General features: G+C 46.9%; 1 protein-coding gene across 2 annotated transcripts; it reads left to right on the top strand.

Annotated features, from left to right (window-relative positions):
- The first annotated feature begins 163 nt into the window (after nucleotides 1–163).
- Nucleotides 164–21,606, top strand: tecpr1a (tectonin beta-propeller repeat containing 1a). Of its 2 annotated transcripts, XR_008755313.1 has the most exons (25): nucleotides 164–316; nucleotides 1,958–2,190; nucleotides 4,443–4,625; nucleotides 4,835–4,957; nucleotides 5,119–5,244; nucleotides 5,463–5,637; nucleotides 5,852–5,952; nucleotides 6,044–6,145; nucleotides 6,305–6,456; nucleotides 6,607–7,196; nucleotides 7,430–7,575; nucleotides 7,727–7,882; nucleotides 7,974–8,123; nucleotides 8,418–8,575; nucleotides 8,854–8,981; nucleotides 13,045–13,244; nucleotides 15,098–15,177; nucleotides 15,326–15,382; nucleotides 17,519–17,693; nucleotides 17,777–17,912; nucleotides 18,194–18,286; nucleotides 18,409–18,515; nucleotides 18,658–18,777; nucleotides 18,939–19,852; nucleotides 19,885–21,606. XR_008755313.1 is itself a non-coding variant. In XM_055890235.1 (24 exons), exons 2-24 carry the CDS (start codon nucleotides 1,966–1,968, stop codon nucleotides 19,116–19,118), a joined length of 3,663 nt encoding a protein of 1,220 aa, XP_055746210.1. In that variant the 5' UTR covers nucleotides 164–316; nucleotides 1,958–1,965; the 3' UTR covers nucleotides 19,119–21,606. The 2 variants fall into 2 exon arrangements, 1 of the variants encoding a protein (XP_055746210.1); XM_055890235.1 differs by having other exon boundaries at nucleotides 18,939–21,606.
- The last annotated feature ends 2 nt before the right edge of the window (nucleotides 21,607–21,608 follow it).

The raw sequence follows: 21,608 nt of genomic DNA, 5'->3' as shown, positions 1-21,608 counted from the left end.
AAACAGCTATCAGCAAAGTCAGTGCTGGTAACGAAAGAGAAGAGCAATATTGTATTGTATTATATTCTATTGTATTACATTATCCAATGTTATTATCCAGATCTTGTAATGCCCTATAATAATAAAGCTCATTCATCGCCTACTGGACAAATTCAGCCATTGGTTCATTTGGTGCAGCAGCCAATCCGCGTTTACAGTAAAACACCACACTTCCTGTTTCGGATTAAAGAAAATATCGCTATTAATGTAATATTCAATCTGATATGACGAATGAATTGTGGTGATTTACCATACCGTTTATGAGAGAGAACACACGGTAAGTGATGAGCTATTGCTAACTATTACATTTATGGCTGTGCTTTAGTGGTAAGCCTCCCTGTAACGCTTAAATAGCAATGTCAAGCTAATATTTACTCCGTGCTAGCCAGGCCATTCATTGTATGTATAGTCATGCCACGTTTGTAAGGTTCAGTGTCCTTTATGTGATTGTAGATTTGCTGATAGCAGTAGTCAGCTGTTATGCTACAATTGCAGTCTACCTGCGATAAGTTTAGCATGCTAAAAGTAGACTACTTTGTAAACCAACCAAAAGCTGAGCTACTATATGTCACGTAGGTGCCCGATAATCAACAATGTATCAATGTTGATCATTCACCATCCTATTACAATGTAGCAAACGTAATTCATGTGCCACAGTATTTTCCCAGTGAGTGACAATGTTACAGTTTAGCAAGTACCAGTATCTAGAGAATCTCGAGTTAATTGGGCGAGTCACTAGATCAGATCGCAGCTTGCTTCAGATAGTATACAGGTTTATCTCTCTGGCTAGTTTATTGATTGTTTGTGACAGGGGCTACAACTTCGTAGAGCAGCACTCGCCCCAGGCATTACATAACGTACTGGGATAAGGATAGGATGTAATAGGTTGAGGCTGCCCCGCCTAGACACTAGTGTAAGGTCAGTTTAGCCTTTTACCCCAGTGGTGGAAAAAGTACTCAATTGTCATACTTGAGTAAAAGTAAAGGTGAAAGTCACCCAGTAAAAGTCTAAATGTATTTGGTTTAAAATATACTTAAGTATCAAAAGTGAATGGAATTGCTAAAATGTACTTAAGTAGCAAAAGTAAAAGTATAAATCATTTCAACTTCCTTATATTATTAAGCAAACCAGACAGCACAATTTTATTTTTTAAATTTATTGGTGGATAGCCAGGGGCAAACTCCAACACTCAGACATAATTTACAAATGAAGCATTTGTATTTAGTGAGTCTGCCAGATCAGAGGCAGTAGGGTTGACCAGGGATGTTCTCTTGTGTGAATTGGACCATTTTCCTGTCAAAATGTAACGAGTACTTTACGGTGTCAAGGAAAATGTTTGAAGTAGGAAGTACATTATTTTCTTTAGGAATGAAGCGAAGTAAAAGTTGCCAAAAATATAAAAAGTAAAGTACAAATACCCCCAAAACCAACTTAAGTAGTACTTTAAAGTATTTTTACTTAAGTACTATACACCACTGCTTTTACCCTTACATGGATAGATGGAATAGAGGCAGACTCTGTACTATAGCTTATTGTACACTCCTTGCTTCCAGAAGAGAGATGAGGCAGGGCCATGGGCCATGAGGGAGAGCTGAACAGAAGGTCAGCAGTGAGCGTGCTGATTCAGACTCACTAGCCTTCTGGCTAGCCTAGCTACATCACTAGACTGTTTTAATTAGAAATAGGATTTCCTTATTATTAGACCAAGCAGTTTGGCTGGGTGTGTGCCTCTCAAGGAGGGTCATTTGAGAGAACTCGCTCTCTCGCTTTCTCTCTACTTTTCTTCCTCCTTACCCCCTTTATACTCCTCCCTCTCTGTGACCTCTGCTAATTGTCCATCCTCCTCTTCCCCATTTCTCATCCCTCTTTCTAAATGAAAACAAGGCATCTTACTTTGTTATGTCTTCCTTCTCCCTAGGCCTGACCATGCCTGTGTCCCTGCTGTGGGCAGTGGATGTGTACGGGCGCGTTTACAGCCTGTCCACTGGAGGGCAGCAGTGGGAGCAGTGTCATGATGCCTTGTTAGAGTTTAAGAGGGTGACAGCCGTACAGCAGTGTTGCTGGGGTATCGCCTGTGACCACCACATCTACCTGAATGTCCACTCTAGTGATGTACCCATACGTTACCAGGAGGAGACATACGAGAACCAGGTACATGGTGTGTGTGTCCTCGGGACGGACAGGTTTAGGGTCATGAAATATTGTGTGAATGAAGGGCGGGTGGGTGCCGAACGGGCTGAATAAAGATTTGTTTTTTAATCGAAAATCCATAAATGCATAATTATTGTGCAAGTCATATCTTTAGGCTACATTGAGGTTCTTCTTTCTTTATCTGGTGTTAGTACGTAGCCCAAGCCTAAACTATAAGGGCCTAACTGTAGCGTGCCAAATATACGGCCAAATGCTTTTGAAAAAGTTAACCTCGATCCACTGAAGCAAAAATGACAGTGTCGGAGTTTAATTCAATAAGAAAAAAGCTGTGAAATGTAGAGTTGAAAATAAATAGGAGGGCCAGAACAGTATTCTAATGTTTTGGAAAAATGTGGTGAAATGGCAAAAGAGGATGATAGCAGTGTCGGCTATGTCATGCGTGATGATTGTGAGGCACTATACAAATTTGACAGTCACAAACGGGAACCTCTTAAGGATCGGACTCTTTTTTTAAATTTCCGCCTAAAATGACATACCCAAATCTAACTGCCTGTAGCTCAGGACCTGAAGCAAGGCTATGCATATTCTTGATACCATTTTGAAAGGAAACATTTAGAAGTTTGTGGAAATTTGAAATGAATGTAGGAGAATATAACACATTAGATCTGGTAGAAGATAGTACAAACAAAAAAGCATGCGTTTTCTATTTTTTGTTTGTTCCATCATCTTTGAAATGCAAGAGAAAGGCCATACATTGAGATAGGATTCTATGTGTAATTTAGGCGTTGTACACAAGATGGCAGTAGTGTGTGTGCAAAGTTTCAGACTCATCCAGTGAAGAATTACATCACTACACAATATTTTGTATCAAGTCTGCCATGAGTTTGACCAAATGTGTCGAAGTGGTCAATTTATACATTTTCAAGTACCTAACTATAGAGAACATACAGAAATACTAGGGGGGTTCTACTGTAAATTGAACACTGCAGTTAGATTAACAATAATTTAAGCTTCCTGCCCATATAAGACATGTCTTTGTCTCGGAAAGTTGGCTGTTGGTTACAACGTCATTCTAGTCACATTATTGCATATTGAGCAAAAACTGTCCCGACCGATCCTGTAGAGGTTAAAATGGTACGCCAAGGGAACTGTAGGCGACTGTTCAAATGGGTTAAATGGATGGAAAAATAGCCTAACTGAAATCTGGACACTGACTGTAGGTCTATAACCTTTCACATAACCTAATATAATATTAACTCTTGCAGAATTGAGCATTCCTTGCAGTACAATTATACACCAAATGTTAATTTTGACTCTCTGGAACAGGAGTGAAGAAATATATTCTTGATTTATTTCAGCATCTTGAGAGAATGAAACAGAATGAAACCGGTTAGTGACTGTCTGTAAAGATGCTATCTTTATCAGCATCATAAAAGCTGATACTATTTCAACCACATCAAATATGCATCCAAGCCGAACTGAAGTCTTATCAGCAACATGTTGGGTCTATTTAACAGCTTTTCATTTTCTTAAAACCGGTCAAACTGATTTTGCGCGGGAAATCTTTCCAGTTTTTTTTTTTTTGTTATTGCATTTTCTCCCTGGTCCATAAACGTCTTTGCTCCACTAGAGAAGCAGAGATGAAGGAGAAAACAAACTTTACCGACGTCAACTAGATTGAAGCATTCATTCTATCAATTTATGACATTATTCTGGCGATCAACTGTTTATTTAGTCTTCTAGGGCAACAAGTACATTTTACATTTTAGTCATTTAGCAGACGCTCTTATCCAGAGCGACTTACAAATTGGAAAGTTCATATATATTCATCCTGGTCCCCCCGTGGGGAATGAACCCACAACCCTGGCGTTGCAAGCGCCATGCTCTACCAACTGAGCCACACGGGACCAAGTAATGGCAGAAGAGAAGCTGCATGTATTCAATTATAGACAAGTTGACTAACAAATAGCCTACCAAAATGTCTGAAAATATAAGCAGAAACATACTCCTATCTTAAAAGGCCTGTCAAAAGATCATTCTTCCTCTGACTGTACAGTGCATTTTCTATATTTGTGGGTTGGGTGCAGATTTTCACTTGATCATATATAGTCGGGCGTTTGCAGGTGGGTTATTAGAAATTACGGGCGGGTGCAGGTGTACAAATAGCTGACCTGCGCATCACTAGTGTGTGTGTGTGTTTCTGCTTCTTTTGCACCTGCTGCATTTATGGTTCTTATAATTCTCTCTCTCAGAGATGGAATCCCAAGGATAACTTCTCGGATCACTTGTTGCCGAGCGACCGCTGGCATTGGAGTGACATCACAGGGCTGGAACACCAACCCCTGGACAGTTTCCTTCTTCCCTCGACCAACTGGGAGTGGGAGGGGGACTGGTACATCGATGAGAACTTTGGAGGAGAACCCACAGAGAAAGGAGTGAGTGTCTGTTGTTCTTCGCTGTTTTTCTCACTCTCTCTTTCTCTCTGTCTTTATCGGTATCTTTCTCTCTTGTCTCCCCATTTTAGACGTTCTCACCTTCTCTCTTTCCCTCACTCTCTCTTTCCTTCCTTCCCTCCCTCTATGTCATTGTCTTACCCTCACCTACGATGATTCATGTGTGAATGGATTTGTCTGTGTGTCCGCAGGGTTGGACCTATGCCATGGACTTCCCTGCCACCTACATCAAAGACAAGAAGTGGAACTCGTGTGTCCGTCGCCGGCGATGGATCCGCTACAGGAGGTACAAGGCCACGGACACCTGGGCCAAGGTGTGTATTTGGAGCAATATAATCACCTGTCACAGCTAGGATGTAACTGTATGCCTCTGCTGTGAATGCTTTCTTCATGTACTGAACTGTACTCATCATCACTGTAGGGTTGTTTAGGCCTGTGTGTGTGTGTGTGTTGACCCGTATCTCTCTGTTACCAGATCCCATCCGAGGTTCACAGTGGTCCCCTGCCAGACCCCTTTAATGACATCAGCTGTGGAGGCTGGGAGATCAGTGAGGAGCCCAGGGGGAGGCTGTCTTTGTGGGCTGTCTCTCTACAGGGCAAGGTATTACACGCACACACACATATATGCACACACACAAACACACTAATACATGCACACACACATGAATGGCATTGACACGCGCGCACACACACAGCTCAGAGGGCGAGGTCATATCTCCAGAGATCACAAAACACACACATACAACACAAATGTATTCGTAAACTAACAAATCAATTTGATTGACTAATTGCCTGTGTGTGTATGATCTGGGTCATTAGGTGTGGTTTCGTGAGGGTATCCATCACCACAGCCCAGAGGGGGATGGCTGGGAGGAGGTGTCTCTGCCTGGGGAGGTGGTGCAGATCAGCTGTGGGCCAGGGGACCTGGTTTGGGCTGTGCTCTGGGAGGGACAACTCATTGTCAGGGAGGGCATCACCAGAGACTGCCCACAAGGTGGCTGGTTAACAGAGGAAGTGTGTGTGTGTGTATTCGTGTGAGAGAGAGAGAGAGAGAGCGAGAAGGAGACAGAGAATGAGAGACCACATGTTTGTGTCTGTTTGTGTGTGTGCAAGGGAGAGAGAGATGGAGAGAGGAAACATTTTTGTGAGCGAGAGAGAGCCTGAGAGTGTGTCTAATGGTGTCTTTCCTCCTCTTCTTTCTCTGCAAGGCTCGTCCTGGGTGGTGGTGGACTCTCCCAACCCAGAGGCCGGGGCCATCCACGTAGCTGTGGGGGACAACGTAGTCTGGGCTGTCACCAAGGACAACAAAGTAAGACTATATGAAACACTCTCATGTATGCTCTCTAACGCTTCCCTTGTCAGCAGTATGTTCCTGATGATTATCTCTCTGTATCTGTCAGGTATGGTTCAGGCGTGGCATCAACTCCCATAACCCATGTGGTTCAGGCTGGATCGGGATGGTCGGGGAGATGGTCATGGTCAACGTGGGCCTCAACGACCAGGTAAGGATTTGATCAATGTTTATTAACAGACCTTCTAATAGATTGTCAGGTAAGTTCTCTGAGTGTGGTTTATAAAGATTCACTTTGTCCATGGTGCTGAAACATGTTTGGTCGGGCATTCTACACAAGTAAATGTCTGTTTGTTCTGACTCTGTCCAGGTGTGGGGTATTAGCTGTGTGGACCGGGCAGTGTATTTCCGTCAGGGTGTGACCTCCAGTGAGTTGAGTGGTAAAGCCTGGAAGGCTGTCAATGTGCCCCGAGACGGAGACATCAGGTCCCACTCCTCCGCCAGCATTAGCAGTCTGCACAGGTGGACATGGACACGGAATACTGTGACACATTTCCAATGCTTGGGCAATCTCATCTACATAAAACGATTAGCCAAACAGTCTGCTAGCTGGGTGCTCTGCGTAATACTAATATCTCTCTCTCCCTCTCTCTCTCTCTCCCCGTCCCACAGTGCTGGTTGTTTCTTCAGTGGTGAGGTCCAAGCCCAGTCTGTGATGAGTGAAGACTCGGACACAGAGGGCGGTCCACAGAGGGCGGTCCTAGAAGTAGGGTCATGCCCCTCCTCTCCTCCCCCTGAGCCCCCTCCCATCGACCCCGACGTCCCCAAACCACGCATCCCTAAGGTCACCAGCGACAGCTTCATCTCTGAGATGCTCTCCGACCGTGAGGTCAAACAGGAGGGGGCCACCGCTGCCACCACTGCTAGTCCCTCTATCCCAGAAGAGGAAGTCGCTCTTGGGGAACCGGAGGCCAAGTGTCCCCCTCCGGCCCTGCTTCTCTCCCCCAGCCTGTCTGGAGGGCTTGGGGACCCCCAGTGGAGTAACGTGGACCTGGAAGAGACCCAGACTCACCTGGCTGTGGGGCCTGCCGTGGTGAGAGGGGACTCGGCTGACACCTGTAGTCTGTCCTCGGTGGCCACCTACACCCTGTGTCAGGGGGAGCCGTATGGGGCAGATGAACACCCGCTCTGGGCATGGGTCAGTGGAGGAGGCTGTGGTGTGAACTGTCACTCCCAGCTCAACTGGTTCAACTCTGCCACAGGTGAGACACAGATACTGTAGATATTGTATCGCTTTGAAATTGTATTTCTCCTGTATATTAAAACAAGCCTAGGAATAAGCAAAACGCCAGCTGCAACTCGCAATTAAACCAGAATAGACACTTCTGCCTGATGTAACAGTGTATCTCTGCTTTTTCCTTGTTGTTGAGCCACTGGAGTGTTTCCTCACACGTTGTTGATAAAGTTTGGACCTTTGTCTTATTGTCTCTCCTAGCCCTGGCATCATCAGTCCAGTCCATGAGTCTGTCCATCAGTCCAGCCCAGACAGCGGCCTGGCGGAAACAGATCTATGAGCAGCTCAGCGAACGCTCCAAGAGAGAGATGGACCACTTTAAACACTACGAACAGGCCGTAGAACAGGTACCGACAACTTGAACGTTTACAAATGCTACTTTTTGGTTGCTTGCCTTGATTTAATGAGTTTTGTTTATGACTTGCCCTTGTTGTATAGACGTTGATTAGTCTCCCTCCCTCCCCCCCTTCTCTCCCTCCCTCCCCCCCTCCGCCCCAGTCTGTGTGGGTGAAGAAAGGGACCATGCAGTGGTGGAGGGACTGGAAGCCCCATAAGTGGGTGGATGTGAGGTTTGCCCTGGAGCAGTTCTCAGGGCCTGAGGGAAACCAGGACGGCATCCTCTTCCTCTACTACAACTTCAATGAGGAGAAGAAGGTGAGGGGAGGGTCACAGTGCCTGTGTGTGGGTGTTTTCTGTGATGAGTTATTTAGTCCTCGTTTTCTCCTCCTCTCCTCCCTCTCTCCAGTACCTGCATGCGTTCATCAACGAGGTGACTATCTTGGTGCCGGTGCTGAATGACTCCAAACACACGTTTGCCGTCTACACAGCAGAGAGGACCAAACAGAGGTGGCCTATCAGACTGGCTGCTGCCACTGAGGTGGAGATGCATGACTGGGTAGGTTATATGATCACTGTCTTCCATCTGAACCTGTCACAAAGTACAGTGCTCCATTTTCACATAATATCATGTTTTATTCATAAGCAAATGTCATGCTAAATTATGGATGGCGAAAGGGTTATGCCACAAAGAACCAGATATAACCATTTTTTTAAATGAACCTTTTATGTAGTATGACTTTGCCTCTATGTAGGGCTTATGAATTTATGTATGCCATATACGTCCTTTATAAGTTGTAGTTTGGTAAAAGTGGGGCCTTAATGTCTTGACTATGTTTCTCTGTACCCCCAGCTGGCCCTGCTGAGTGTGTCGTGCTGTGACGCCCGGGGGATCCAGGGTCCCCCTTCTAAACAAGCCATCTGGTCAGTCACCTGTAAAGGAGACATCTTCGTCTGTGAGCCTTCGCCTAGCCTGGAGGCCTGTCCCTACCCCACACCATGTGACCAGATGTAAGACATGTCCTCTGGGCTGTTATCAATGCTTTATAAAGGCTTGATAAATGAGACCTATGAATACAAACCTGCAGTACATCATGAATGAGTTATTTGTGGATAAATAGATAGATATTTATTGATCAGATATATGCACTTGCAACTGAATAGTCTTAACTGATAAAACATTGGTTGACAGTCACTGGAAAATGGTATACTTTTCTTTCTTTTGTCTCTAACCACATGTTGCTCTGCCCTGTCTTCCTTGTCTGTCCTGTCTGTGTGTGTGTTTGCAGGTTCTGGCATCAGGTGGGGGGCCACCTACGTCTGGTGGAGTGTAACAGTTTGGGGGTGGTGTGGGGGGTAGGCTACGACCACACTGCCTGGGTCTACACCGGCGGCTATGGAGGGGGATTCTTCCAGGGTAAACACAAATATATACTAAACATAAACCTACTGGACTGGACTTAAAGCATATGCTAAACATGACCAAGTACTGTATAGCCACTAACAGGTCAACCAAACTGGCAACGTTGCGTGTGCGAGCATTGGAAAATAAATTAATGCGTACATGTTATTCAATCATTTCACCCAAAGTGCTCACACGCGTCAACGAACATCTTCCTTGCCGAACGCTAAAGTAGAACTTGGTTCTATTTGAGACGCTCAATGCGCTGCTAGTCACGCCTCTCCCACCTACTCATTAGTTTCCATGAGCATACAAACCCATGTGGGTGCTTTAAAGATGAATGAGGAGAGAAGATTTATTTATATAACCTTATTTAACCAGGCACGTCAGTTAAGAACAAATTCTTATTTACAATGACGGTCTACCCCGGCCAAACCTGGACGACACTGGGCCAATTGTGAGTAGCCCGTGGGATTCCCAATCACGGCCAGATGTTGTCACGTTCCTGACCTATTTATGTTAGTTTGTTATGTGTGTTAGTTGGTCAGGACGTGAGGTTGGGTGGGCATTCTATGTTTTCTGTTTCTGTGTTGGTTTTGGGTTGCCTGGTATGGCTCTTAATTAGAGGCAGGTGTTTGGCGTTCCTCTAATTAAGAGTCATATTTAGGTAGGCGTTGTCACAGTGTTCGTTGTGGGTGATTGTCTTCCGTGTCTGTGTAATTGTTTGCACCATACGGTACTGTTACGGTTTGTTCGGTTTGTGTAGTCTAATTGTCCTATTCGTGCGTTCTTCTTGTTTTATGTGAGTTCGTCGTATAGGTCTGTCTACACCGTTTGTTATTTTTGTTAGTTTATTCAAGTTCGTGTTTTTTCGTTAATAAAAATGTCATTTCACTACGCTGTGCCTTGGTTCCCTCAATACTCCTCCTCTTCCGAAGATGAAGAGGAGGAGGACCGCCGTTACAGAATCAGCAGCGGAGTAAACGGAGTAAGGGACAGGAAAAGGAGGAATGGACTTGGGACGATATATTGGACGGAAAAGGTTGCTACACATGGGAGGAGATCCTGGCTGGTAGGGATCGCCTCCCATGGGAACAGCTGGAGGCACTGAGGAGAGCAGAGGCTACCGGAGAGAGGAACCGGAGTTATGAGGGAATGCGTCTGGCACGGAAGCCCAAAAAGCCCGTGAGTAACACCCAAAAATTTCTTGGGGGGGGCTAAGAGGTAGTGGGCCAAGGGCAGGTAGGAGACCTGCGCCCACTTCCCAGGCTTACCGTGGAGAGCGGGAGTACGGGCAGGCGCCGTGTTACGCAGTAGAGCGCACGGTGTCTCCTGTACGAGTGCATAGCCCAGTGCGGGTTATTCCACCTCCCCGCACTGGCAGGGCTAGATTGGGTATTGAGCCAGGTGTCATGAGGCCGGCTCAACGCGTCTGGTCTCCAGTGCGTCTCCTCGGGCCGGCATACATGGCACCTGCCTTACGCATGGTTTCCCCGGTTCGCCTACATAGGCCGGTGCTGGTTATTCCACCTCCCCGCACTGGTCAGGCGACCGGGAGCATTCAACCAGGTAAGGTTGGGCAGGCTCAATGCTCAAGAGTGCCAGTACGCCTCCATGGTCCGGTATTTCCGGCGCCACCTCCCCGCCCCAGCCTAGTACCTACAGTGCCTACACTACGCACTAGGCTACCAGTGCGTCTCCTGAGCCCAGTTCCAGTTCCTCCTCCACGCACTCTCCCTGTAGTGCGTGTATCCAGTTCGGTGCCTCCAGTTCCGGCACCACGCACTAAGCCTCCTGTGCGTCTCCAGAGCCCTGTACACACTGTTTCTTCTCCCCCTACTAATCCTGATGTGCTTGTCCTCAGCCCGGTGTCACCAGTGCCGGTACCACGCACCAGGTATAGAGTGGGCTTTGAGAGTACAGTGTGCCCTGTCCCTGCTCCCCGCACTAGTATGAAGGTGCGTGTCCTTAGCCCGGTGCCTCCAGTTCCGGCACCACGCACCAGGTCTACAGTGCGCCTTATCCGGCCAGAGCCATCCGTCTCACCAGCGCCATCTGAGCCATCCGTCTCACCAGCGCCATCTGAGCCATCCGTCTGCAATGAGCCTGCAAAGCCGCCCGTCTGCCATGAGCCTGCAAAGCCGCCCGTCTGCCATGAGCCTACAGAGCCGTCCGCCAGACAGGAGCCGCTAGAGCCGCCCGCCAGACAGGAGCCGCTAGAGCCGCCCGCCAGACAGGAGCCGCTAGAGCCGCCCGCCAGACAGGAGCCGCTAGAGCCGCCCGCCAGACAGGATCCGCCAGAGCCGCCAACCAGACAGAATCTGCCAGAGCCGCCAACCAGACAGAATCTGCCAGAGCCGCCAACCAGACAGGATCTGCCAGAGCCGCCAGCCAGCCATGAGCGTCGAGAGCCGTCAGCCTGCCATGAGCGTCGAGAGCCGCCAACCAGACAGAATCTGCCAGAGCCGCCAACCAGACAGAATCTGCCAGAGCCGCCAACCAGACAGGATCTGCCAGAGCCGCCAGCCAGACAGGATCTGCCAGAGCCGCCAGCCAGCCATGAGCGTCGAGAGCCGTCAGCCTGCCATGAGCGTCGAGAGCCGCCAGCCAGCCATGAGCGTCGAGAGCCGCCAGCCAGCCATGAGCGTCGAGAGCCGCCAGCCAGCCATGAGCGTCGAGAGCCGCCAGCCAGCCATGAGCGTCGAGAGCCGCCAGCCAGCCATGAGCGTCGAGAGCCGTCAGCCAGCCATGAGCGTCGAGAGCCGTCAGCCTGCCATGAGCGTCCAGATTCGTCAGTCAGCCGGGAGCTGCCCTTCAGCCAGAAATGGCTATATACCCAGAACTTCCCCTCAGTCCAGAGCTGTCTCTCTGTCCGGAGCTGCCTTTCAGTCCGGAGTTGCCCCTCTATTATGATCTCCCTCTCTATCTTGATCTACCTCTTTATTCTTATCTATCCCTCTGTCTTGATTTATTCCTCTGTCCCGGTGCTGTCCCTGTCATGGATGTTACAAAGAGGATTTTGTGGGATATGGGTGGACATTTTTAGGGGTAGATGGAGGTTGGGATTGACTATGGTGGGGTGGGGACCTCGCCCGGAGCCTGAGCCACCACCGTGGTTAGATGCCCACCCAGACCCTCCCCTAGATTTTGTGCTGGTGCGCCCAGAGTTCGCACCTTATGGGGGGGTTATGTCACGTTCCTGACCTATTTATGTTAGTTTGTTATGTGTGTTAGTTGGTCAGGACGTGAGGTTGGGTGGGCATTCTATGTTTTCTGTTTCTGTGTTGGTTTTGGGTTGCCTGGTATGGCTCTTAATTAGAGGCAGGTGTTTGGCGTTCCTCTAATTAAGAGTCATATTTAGGTAGGCGTTGTCACAGTGTTCGTTGTGGGTGATTGTCTTCCGTGTCTGTGTAATTGTTTGCACCATACGGTACTGTTACGGTTTGTTCGGTTTGTGTAGTCTAATTGTCCTATTCGTGCGTTCTTCTTGTTTTATGTGAGTTCGTCGTATAGGTCTGTCTACACCGTTTGTTATTTTTGTTAGTTTATTCAAGTTCGTGTTTTTTCGTTAATAAAAATGTCATTTCACTACGCTGCGCCTTGGTTCCCTCAATACTCCTCCTCTTCCGAAGATGAAGAGGAGGAGGACCGCCGTTACAGATGTGATACAGCCTGGATTTGAACCAGGGACTGTAGTGACGCCTCTTGCAGTGCCTTAGACCACTGCGCCCCTGTGAATTAATCGTCAGAATAGAGAAACACACCATTTTGTATGACTCGGCACTCGGCACCATATTATTCATGTCAGGTAAAATAACAACCCAATGTTTATCTCCCAGGACAAATTAGCAAGCTATCTTAATGACCACAAATGTATATTTTGTGTTTCGAACAGTCCCCAAATTGATATAGTTGGCTCACATTTAGATTTGTTATTTTTACCTGTGTGTCATGATCGCATCTGGTGGGGATAGACAAAATCAACATGCGCAGGGCCAGTTTGGTCAGGGTGAAAGGGTATTTATCTGCTCTACTTGATCTCAGCTCCTGACTATAATCTCTCTCTTGTCTTTGTCAGGTCTGGCCAGCAGCACAGATAACATCTACACCCAGACAGATGTGAAGTGTGTCTACATCTATGAGAACCAGAGGTGGAACCCAGTCACAGGTTACACCAACAGAGGCCTCCCAACAGACCGTTACATGTGGAGTGATGCAACAGGTCTGCAGGAGTGTACCAAGGCCAACACCAAGCCTCCATCTCCTCACTGGACATGGGTGGGTATCACTAGCAGGACAAAATATGTCAATTTCACCCTCAGAGAGCAATAGTAATGACAACTTTTTTGTAGGCACTAACTCTGCCATGGTTGGTCAAAGCCTATGGGGAAATTAATGGGGATTTTGTGGAAGTTTTGGATAAATAGAAAAAATAAGGTCTATGGTAAACAGGTTTAGGAGACCGTAAACTTTTTTTAAACGAGATTATCTTCATCAGCCAATGTATTTTTTTTGCATTTATGTAATCAGAACGAGCACATTAAAGGCTTCATAATTCATAAAGGTCATGGACTACAAGCTGGCGAGCTCTATGGACAGTATCACATTTGAACTTAAACTAAACATGCACACAGTAGCAGTAGATGTCTAAAACGGTCCTACAAACAAAGCTTGTTATCATGACACAAGGCGAGACCCAGATGCAGACACAGGAGGCAGATGGTTGGAGTCTTACAATGTTTATTAATCCAATAGGGGAAGGCAAGAGAATGGTCGTGGACAGGCAAAAGGGTCAAAACCAGTTCAGAGTCCAAAAGGTACTGAAGGGCAGGCAGAATCAAGGTCAGACCAGGCAGGATGATCAGGCAGGCGGGAAAGAAGTCCAGAGTCAGGCAGGGGTCAAAACCGGGAGGAGTAGCAAAAAGGAAATAGCAAAAGGAGTACGGGGAAAAACACGCTGGTTGACTTGATGAACTGGCACAGAGACAGGAAACACAGGGATAAATACACTGGCACAGAGACAGGAAACACAGGGATAAATACACTGGTACAGAGAGACAGGAAACACAGGGATAAATACACTGGCACAGAGACAGGAAACACAGGGATAAATACACTGGCACAGAGAGACAGGAAATACAGGGATAAATACACTGGTACAGTGAGACAGGAAACGCAGGGATAAGTACACTGGCACAGAGACAGGAAACACAGGGATAAATACACTGGCACAGAGACAGGAAACACAGGGATAAATACACTGGCACAGAGAGACAGGAAATACAGGGATAAATACACTGGTACAGTGAGACAGGAAACGCAGGGATAAATACACTGGCACAGAGACAGGAAACACAGGGATAAATACACTGGTACAGAGAGACAGGAAACACAGGGATAAATACACTGGTACAGAGAGACAGGAAACACAGGGATAAATACACTGGCACAGAGACAGGAAACACAGGGATAAATAGACTGGTACAGAGAGACAGGAAACACAGGGATAAATACACTGGTACAGAGAGACAGGAAACGCAGGGATAAATACACTGGTACAGAGAGACAGGAAACACAGGGATAAATACACTGGTACAGGGAGACAGGAAACACAGGGATAAATACACTGGCACAGAGACAGGAAACACAGGGATAAATACACTGGTACAGAGAGACAGGAAACACAGGGATAAATACACTGGCACAGAGACAGGAAACGCAGGGATAAATACACTGGTACAGAGAGACAGGAAACGCAGGGATAAATACACTGGTACAGTGAGACAGGAAACGCAGGGATAAATACACTGGCACAGAGACAGGAAACACAGGGATAAATACACTGGTACAGAGAGACAGGAAACGCAGGGATAAATACACTGGCACAGAGACAGGAAACACAGGGATAAATACACTGGTACAGAGAGACAGGAAACGCAGGGATAAATACACTGGTACAGAGAGACAGGAAACGCAGGGATAAATACACTGGTACAGAGAGACAGGAAACACAGGGATAAATACACTGGGGGAAACAAGCAACACCCGGAGGGGGTGGAGACAATAACGAGGACAGGTGAAACTGATCAGGGTGGGACACTTGTTTTGCTAACTGCTCTGTCTCTTATCAGGTAGCAGACTGGACCATTGACTATGGGATCTCCGGGGGGACAGACCGAGAGGGTTGGCAATACGCAGCTGATTTCCCAACGTGAGTGTACCTAACCTTCCCCAATACATATTCATTGGTCTATCTATCACATCAAGCTGAATCTTTTCCCAGCTTGAAAGCAACCATAATATTTGTTTACATCACTGTCATGTATTTTCTCTCCCTCCCTCTGTATGTACTCTTCCAGGTCGTATCATGGCCACAAGACCTTGAAGGACTTTGTTCGTCGTAGACGATGGGCCAGGTACTGTATCTTACTACACAACAATGGCTCTGTTCCCTCATCACTGTTTATTTAGTCAGCACACAATAATAATATATTTGTTTTATATAGCACTTTTCATTACAAAGAGAATCTCAAAGACGCCGTAAAACCAAACAAAACAAATGTGGAGATCTGGCAGGTCTTGGGCGATGGTCATCCACAGCGTCAGATGACGAGGTGTTGTTGAGCAGGGTAGTTCAGAAAGGCTAGGCAGTACTTCAGAGGATGGAGCTTTGATGGCACAGAGGGAGCAGCGTCAGTCAGTTACTTAGACACGCCCGGTGCTGTTCATCAGGCACCTCATTCGTTGTGTACTCCTCCTCTGTAGGTAGGCTGGATAGTCCACTACTGAAGTGTAGCACCCACCTAGGTGATATACAATAGTCTGGTCTGCCTCATTCTGCCGACTCAGTACTCTGTTTAAACAACCCTGAGTTTGCGCTCTAGGTAAAAAAATTGCCCGTAAGCACATATCTAGGATCAGCTTTACTCTACCTAAATCCCAACCTTCGACATTGAGGGAAACACAATAACTGACCTTAGATTAGCTCTAGGACAGAGTTCTTCAACCCTGGTCTTGGGGACCTACAGGAAGTGTATGTTTTTGCTCCATCCCAGTACTAACACACCTAATTAACTAGTGGTACACTGGTCTAGTTGCGACTTATCTCCTATTTTATCAACCCTTGTAAACTACATGGGCAAAAGTATGTGGACACCTGCTCGTCGAACATCTCATTCCAAAATCATGGGCATTAATATGGAGTTGGTCCCCCTTTTGCTGCTATGACAGCCTTCACTCTTCTGGGAAGGCCTTCCGCTAGATGTTGGAACATTGCTGCGAGGACTTGCTTCCATTCAGCCACAAGAGCATTAGTGATGTCGGGCACTGATGCTGGGCAATTAGGCCTGGCTCGCAGTCGGCATTTCAATTCATCCCAAAGGTGTGCGAGGGGGTTGAGGTCAAAGCTCTGTGCAAGACAGTTAAGTTCTTCCACATCAATCTCAACAAACTATTTCTGTTTGGACACAGCTTTATGCACGGGGGCAATTGTCAAGCTGTATCAAGAAAGGGTCTTCCCCAAACTGGGCTCCCGAATGGTGCAGCGGTCTACGGCACTGCATCGCAGTGCTAGAGGCATCACTACAGACCCTGGTTCGATTCCAGGCTGAATCACAACCAGACATGATTGGGAGTCCCATAGGGCGCCTCACAATTGTCCCATTGTCGTCCAGTGCCTAGTTAAATAAAGGTTAAATAAAAACTGTTGCCACAAAGTTGGAAGCACAGAATAATCTAGAATGTCATTGTATGCTGTAGCTTTAAGATTTCCCTTCACTGGAACTAAGGAGCCTAGCCCAAACCATGAAAAACAGCTCCAGACCATTATTCCTCCTCCACCAAACTTTACAGTTGGCACAATGCATTCGGGCAGCTAGCCTTCTCCTGGCATCCGCCAAACCCAGATTTGTCTGTCGGACTGCCAGATGGGGAAGCGTGATTCATCACTCCAGAGAACGCGTTTCCACTGCTTCAGAGTCCAATGGCGGCGAGCTTTACCCCACTCCAGCCAACGATTGGCATTGCGCATGGTGATCTTAGGTTGTGTGTGGCTGCTCGGCTATGGAAACCCATTTCATGAACCTCCCGACGAACAGCTCTTGTTCTGACGTTGCTTCCAGAGGCAATTTGGAACTCGGTAGTGTACCGAGTACAGACGATTTTTACGCGCTATGCGGTTCAGCAATCAGTAGTCCTGTTCTGTGAGCTTGTGTGACCTACCACTTCGCGGCTGAGCAGTTGTTGCTCCTAGACGTTTGTACTTCACAATAACAGCACTTACAGTTGACCGGGGCAGCTCTAGCAGGTCAGGAACTTGACAAATTGAGTTTTCGGAAAGGCGGCATCCTTTGACGGTGCCAGGTTGAAAGTCACTGAGCTCTTTAGTATGGGTCATTCTACTGCCAATGTTTGTCAATGGAGATTGCATGGTGGCTGTTTGCACAATTTTATACACCTGTCAGCAACGTGTGTGGCTGAAAAAGCCGAATCCACTCATTTGAAGGGCTGTCCACATACTTGTGTGTTTATATATAGTGTATTTCCTCTGACAGGAAGTGTAAACTGACGACCACAGGGCCGTGGCAAGAAGTCCCGCCCATCTTGTTGAGTGACGTGACCATCGTCCTGTGTGGAGCTCAGAGCAGTGTTGAGCCGATCCCTCTGTGGGCCATCAGTAACAAGGGAGACGTGCTCTGTAGACTGGGGGTCACCATACTGACTCCTGCCGTAAGTCTCACACACACACACATGTTCACTGTGAATACGCACACATTGTATTTGATAACCGAAGTGGTTGAGTGTGTTCCTAGGGGACGTCGTGGCTTCACGTGGGCACAGACCAGCCTTTTAAGTCTATCTCCATCGGGGGGGCCAACCAGGTGTGGGCCATTGCCAGGGATGGATCTGCCTTCTACAGGGGCTCTGTGTCCTCAGAGAGCCCTGCAGGTCAGCCAGAGAACCACACAGAGCCCACACTCTCTGACAGAACCCAGGGTTCTCCCTTCAGTCTTACTGCTAATCAACAGTTCAGTTAGTCACTGAAATGTATTTCTAAAACTGTTTTTACATCAGCAGTTGTCACAAAGTGCTTTGCAGTAATACTGTGTCTCAATTTTTCCTTTCTGGAGGAGCTTACCTCTCTGGGCTCTGGTTCATATCACAGAGATGCACCTTATGATGAAAGTAGACTAACCACTGGCTGTTTAATGTACTATTGCCCCCTGCAGGAGATTGCTGGTACCACATCCCCTGTCCTGGAAGACAGAAGCTCCAACAGGTGTCTGTAGGGAGAACTTCGGTCTACACTGTGGATCAAAATGGTACAACAGAAAATAATTGCATGACTTACTATGACACTTGTCTTTATTATCAGCTGTCTATTAGTTGTGCCATCTCAATGATTTATTTCTGTCATGATTTTAATGCTGTGCTCTCCATCCAGGTAACCTGTGGTTCAGACAGGGCCTGACTCCCAGCTACCCTCAGGGATCATCATGGGAACACATCTGCAACAATGTACGCAAGGTCTCCGTAGGACCTCTAGACCAGGTGAGCAGAACCTACAATCTAAAACCTGGGTGGTTGTCGTCAGCAATAATGAATCATAGTGACTTTCTCTTTTCTCAAAATTCAACGCTCTTGACATTGCACTGTGTTGAGTAACTCAACCTTTCTCGTTGTGTTTGTGTAGGTGTGGGTCATAGCTGACAAGGTGCAAGGCAGCCACAGTCTGAGCTGTGGGACAGTCTGCCACCGTCTGGGGGTTCAGCCCATGGACCCAAAGGGACAGTCGTGGGACTACGGCATCGGGGTGAGACCCTTTAACCTTACCTCTAACCCTGACCCTAACCCATCAACATGCTTCTGAGACACCAATGACTTTGAATGTTTTCTTGGTGGGGGGGGGCTGTCTGATTTTCTCTCTTCATCTGTTATCTTTCTCTCTCTCTCTCTTCCTCTCTCTCTCCTCAGGGTGGCTGGGACCACATCACTGTGAGAGGGAACTCCATTGAGGCTCCTCGTGTTCGTATTCCCTCCCTGACGCCCTCCCTCACCGCCTCCCTAACGGACCCCCTCCGCCCCCCTCCACCCCGCAGCCTGCTCCCTGTCATGATCACGGAGATGGAGAACGGGAACGCTGTCCGGTGTTAAACACACACACCTACAGTACTTGCTAGTGGACACTATCTCTGTTCTGTCTTCAGCCCAACTCTCTCTTCAGATACGCCACAATGCAACTACCCCACCATCCACACTGTACTGTAGCTCCCAGCTCCAGCCTCAGCTCTTCTGACATATCACCTGGCTGTGTTAAAAGACCTTTGAACCCTATCTCCGCACCTTCAACTTGACTCAGCCAATCACCTTCTCTCTTCACAGCTAGCAGATCATGTTCAGTATTTCCCACATAGAGCACTAAAGTCGTTTTTAAACCGTGTCACTGAGTCTTTGAACATTGCGGTATTGTAATTTAAAGGTTAACTCAGCTAAAAGACGTTGCCACGAGCAGCCCCACAAATATTCAGATGAGCGAGATGCAAGTCACACACAGTATCTGCGCATCTACACAGGTTCGCTTCACGCTGTTGGAGCGGTAGGTACGGATCGCTTCACGCTGTTGGAGCGGTAGGTACGGATCGCTTCATGCTGTTGGAGCGGTAGGTACGGATCGCTTCACGCTGTTGGAGCGGTAGGTACGGATCGCTTCACGCTGTTGGAGCGGTAGGTACGGATCGCTTCACGCTGTTGGAGCGGTAGGTACGGATCGCTTCACTCTGTTGGAGCGGTAGGTACGGATCGCTTCACTCTGTTGGAGCGGTAGGTACGGATCGCTTCACGCTGTTGGAGCGGTAGGTACGGATCGCTTCACGCTGTTGGAGCGGTAGGTACGGATCCCTTCACTCTGTTGGAGCGGTAGGTACGGATCGCTTCACTCTGTTGGAGCGGTAGGTACGGATCGCTTCACGCTGTTGGAGCGGTAGGTACGGATCGCTTCACGCTGTTGGAGCGGTAGGTACGGATCGCTTCACTCTGTTGGAGCGGTAGGTACGGATCGCTTCACTCTGTTGGAGCGGTAGGTACGGATCGCTTCACGCTGTTGGAGCGGTAGGTACGGATCGCTTCACTCTGTTGGAGCGGTAGGTACGGATCGCTTCACTCTGTTGGAGCGGTAGGTACGGATCGCTTCACTCTGTTGGAGCGGTAGGTACGGATCGCTTCACTCTGTTGGAGCGGTAGGTACGGATCGCTTCACTCTGTTGGACCAAAACAAAGGAAATTGACCCACTATGCTGTTTACTTTCTGCATCTACTTCATATATTAGTCTACGTTTAAATCTGTGCTCTTAAGATAACTTTTTGTTTTATTTATGGTTTTTGTTTGGTTGAATGTTTTTTATGTGTGTGTTTGGTGTGTACGGTATTATGTGAGTAGATTTTTGTTGTTTATGTTATGGTGGTAATTGATTTATCTTTTTAAAATAATATGTGTTTTGGGGGGGTATTCAATGTGATTGGAGCGACGTTAAGATGGGTAAGAAAGCGTCACTGTCGGCCCATTTATTTGTGACTTATTATAAAAAGTCTGTATCAGGAAGTTACAGTACTTACTACTTTGTACCTGCTGGCAACAGGTCGAGATTCTACTGGAGTCACACCAAAAACAATAAGGATTTATTTAACGAGAATAATTTGTTATTAACGTTTGATAACACATGATGCTTTTACAGTTCTAGCCCTTCCCCCTGAATGGTTTGTATCTGTGATGGCCACAGTGAAGAGTTTGTTTGCCCATGTATTTTTGACAGCACTCGAAAAGAAAGTATATATTCTTCTTTTCATGAAAAATGTGCAATGTGTAGTTCACACTGGACCGAGGTGGGAATTGCTTGGAAAGTGATGTCTTTGCGGGGCTTTAAAGTTGAACTGTTTATTTCTCAGGTAAATAAGAGTTCTCCTAAACGCTATTATTGGCATGTTTTTGACCTTCTACGACTGTAGTAGTAATGACTGACAGGCAACACACGTGAAAGGTTTGGTGGAAAGAACAAATCAATATTTTTGTTATAAATCTGTATATGAGTATAGTATAAATGTTTTAATGGGGATATTTCAAGGTTTGTTATTGTACGTTGGCATATAAAAAGGTCAAATATTAGTCCTTTGAACTATTATCCATAAACCACAAAAGTTGAAACTAGCACATTTGGGCATTAATTGATCTTCTCTAAATGGAAACCACAAGCCAATAGCTATCACTGATATACTGGAACTACAAATAATTGATTGTACAGAAAACTGTATGTCTGTGAAAACTCTCACTTTATCTTCCTATGGCAGTTCCTAATACAAATGTTTCACTTACTACTGTTAGAACTGTACAGGCTTCATCCTAAAGGAGTGGCACATGCTTGTCATGCTGTGGGGTACCCCTTCACATTCCAAACTTTAAGTGTTTGTTCTAAAGGAGGACTTGTCCGTTTAAAAAATGATTCCATTGTTTTTATTGATTATAATGTCAATTAAAATACTATAATCAGGTACTATTCTAACCCCAACAAGGCTGTTATTGATGTGTATATTTCTTCCTTCCAATAGTGTGCATGGTCAATGTCCTCTCAATAAATGTGATTATTGATAAGG

The sequence above is a fragment of the Salvelinus fontinalis genome, chromosome 30, assembly GCF_029448725.1.
Source record: "Salvelinus fontinalis isolate EN_2023a chromosome 30, ASM2944872v1, whole genome shotgun sequence".
In the NCBI taxonomy this organism is placed as follows: domain Eukaryota; kingdom Metazoa; phylum Chordata; class Actinopteri; order Salmoniformes; family Salmonidae; genus Salvelinus; species Salvelinus fontinalis.
The sequence above is the reverse complement of the archived record's forward strand: the minus strand, read 5'-3'. Positions and strand labels throughout refer to the sequence as shown.

Coding starts and splice junctions, on each gene's coding strand:
- tecpr1a (XM_055890235.1), top strand. CDS start 1,966: ATGCCTGTGTCCCTGCTGTGGGCAGTGGATGTGTACGGGCGCGTTTAC. Junction 17,694..17,776: donor TCACCATACTGACTCCTGCC/GTAAGTCTCACA, acceptor GTGTGTTCCTAG/GGGACGTCGTGGCTTCACGT. Junction 18,516..18,657: donor CCGTAGGACCTCTAGACCAG/GTGAGCAGAACC, acceptor GTGTTTGTGTAG/GTGTGGGTCATAGCTGACAA.